The 2538-nt window shown below is 33.3% G+C and overlaps 1 protein-coding gene across 1 annotated transcript; it reads right to left on the bottom strand.

Moving 5' to 3' along the window:
- Window positions 1-10: 10 nt before the first annotated feature.
- On the bottom strand, window positions 11-2032 carry LOC111376587 (uncharacterized AAA domain-containing protein C24B10.10c-like; the record flags this gene model as incomplete). The annotated part of the gene is made up of 2 exons (XM_022999555.1): window positions 1604-2032; window positions 11-138 (listed from the first exon to the last, which is right to left on the bottom strand). Coding segments are annotated over exons 1-2 (323 nt in total), but the record flags the coding sequence as incomplete, so codon positions are not given.
- Between the last annotated feature and the right edge of the window lie 506 nt (window positions 2033-2538).

Below are 2538 nucleotides of genomic sequence, written 5' to 3'. Positions count from 1 at the left end.
ATGAGAAAACAGCTCGGGTCTTTGTAAAGGAAGAATGACTAATTCATACAATGTTTGTTTAATGGCTCCCAACCCTCCAATACTGTCAAATCTTACATCGATATGGTCAGGATTGATCACATCACAGGCTATAACATCCTATCAGTAAGTGAAACAGACAACTAGTAAAGAGAGCGTATATAGACATATATTCGGATGTAAACATGTGACAATGCAGAACATGGCACAACACCATCAGGCAAGACCATGGGATCTAACTTCCTTCTGATTCCATTTTAATTGACAGAGTAAATAAAATATAGCCCCTGTATGGTTTAGATAAAAATCAGTTTTTTAATAAAAGTTGATGAAAAGTGTGGTTGAAAAATTGTAGGTCCCATGAAATATGCGGTTAAAATTACTTGTTGACTTTGACTTAGATTTAATTAAATTGATTAGCTGAACCCAACATGAACATGATATATACGTGGAACCACCTTAAACCACCCAATGCCAAAGTTGATAGCAGTCTCAAGTCTCAACTGTAGTTAAACATCAATATGCAATCTGACATGCACAATGCCATGGTGACATTTTTAAACAAAATAAGCAATCTGACATGCACAATGCCATGAATTGCGTTTTCTTACTTTTAAAATTTATATTAACTATCTTAAAATTATAATAATAATTCCTTTTATTTAATTAGTTTATTAACTTTCAAAAAAATGATTAAAAAAAGGCTATTTTGTATATCCAGTAAGCATCACTCTATATGTCAATTAAGCTACGTTAAGTTATTGCAAATTGAAAGATATTGATGCCATTTACCATGTTCAATTGCTTAATTGACACCTAAACTGATATTTAGCACCGATTGGACTACATAGCATTACTTTTCTTCGAAAATTCACCCAAATCAAAGTCTTGATTTCCACAACAATCAATGAAGAAAGAAGTAAGAGTTAAACTAATAGTATCACAAGCCCATTAACACATTAACCTCCTGCGAAAAAATAAATAAATAAATAAATAAATAACTTGGATTATCTATGACACGACATCTATCTAAGGGCACAAATAGCCTAACAGGCTGCTAAAACTCAGCTTGACTTCTTAAATGAGCCTGGAAAGGAAAAGAGGGGAGCTTGTTTGATTTATTGTTTAAGTTGACGCAGAACCAACAAACCCATTGTGCCAAGCTCAAGCAGAAAGGTAATCATTTTCTTTTTCTTCTTATCAACCACGCGTTCTCCAATGAAATAATATTATATATAAACTCAAAACTTTTTTTTTTTTGTCCTTTTCCATCCACACATTCTTAAAGTAAAAATAAATAAATAATAATCTATTCCAAAAATCATAATCTCAAATAGGGACCAAACTGGGGCGTATTTCAATAATATCTAAAATTTATGTCACTAAGAATGTTAAATCTCTTTAAAAAAAAAATGTATGTTATAATAACTTAACTGCCATCACGGTGAATTTTTCTAATTAGTTAAATTACAGAAATAAAAAATTACAAATCGATAACACAGACAATACAGTGCATTATAATACAAATTAAGGTATATGATTGAAACATTATATAAATACATCACATATGGAGATAAATTTGAACCTCATAGGGATTGGTCCGGATAAGAGGTCGGCCCAAACGCTTTGCAATGTCCTTCTTGTGTTCAGTTGCTTTCTTGGACGCTTCGCGGTTCGGGTCGAAATGTCGGATCCCCGCGAACAAAACCAAGCAGCTCAAAGCAGCGTTTGCGGCGTAGAGAATCAGTTCTTGCAAAAACCTGTTGTCTGATGAACTCATTTTTGCAGTACTTTTGGAGGCTTTGACGTCAGTTTGAGATGAAGAATCTGTAAAATTTACCTGTTTAGGGGAATTGGGAATTTGAAAAGAAGAGGAAAACTTGAAGGGCGCAGAGAGGAGAGGGGTTGGGGACTCGTATGAGAAGGATTTCGAACGGCCAAAGGAAGATGAATCTTATATATCTACGTGCCCTTTTCCCTGCATCCAAGAATGGTAAGTTTTGAAAGAGACCTACTAAACTTTGGCTTTTGAATGTTTACGAAGACGTCATGCAGTGAGTCTTTTCTGGATATTGCTACTTGTATTATATATGGTCTCCTTTTCTACTTCACCATAATACAATGTTCTACAGTGAATTGTTCCAATGGTCCCAAAACTTTGGTTCATATCTTTGATTGATCACTAAAGTTTATAATATCGAGTTCTGATTATTGAACTTAAGTCAATATTTTCGATTGCTCACCGAACTTAGGCCCATATCTTAGATTGCCCACTGAAGTTTAAAATGTCGAGTTTTGGCCACTGAACTTTGGAATATACCGTACGTTACTCACTAGTATAACTGTTGAATTTTGAAAAATATTGAGTTTACAGTGAGTAATGTACAATATTTTTCAAAATTCAGTGAGTAATGTACTATATTTTTCAAAATTCAATGAGTAATGTCCAATATTTTTCAAAATTCAATTGCTAAAATTCGACATTTTAAACTTCAGTGAGTAATCGAAAATATTGACCTA

Source organism: Olea europaea, unplaced genomic scaffold, assembly GCF_002742605.1.
Source record: "Olea europaea var. sylvestris unplaced genomic scaffold, O_europaea_v1 scaffold15259, whole genome shotgun sequence".
In the NCBI taxonomy this organism is placed as follows: Eukaryota; Viridiplantae; Streptophyta; class Magnoliopsida; order Lamiales; family Oleaceae; genus Olea; species Olea europaea.
This window is presented reverse-complemented; position numbering and strand designations above follow the sequence as displayed.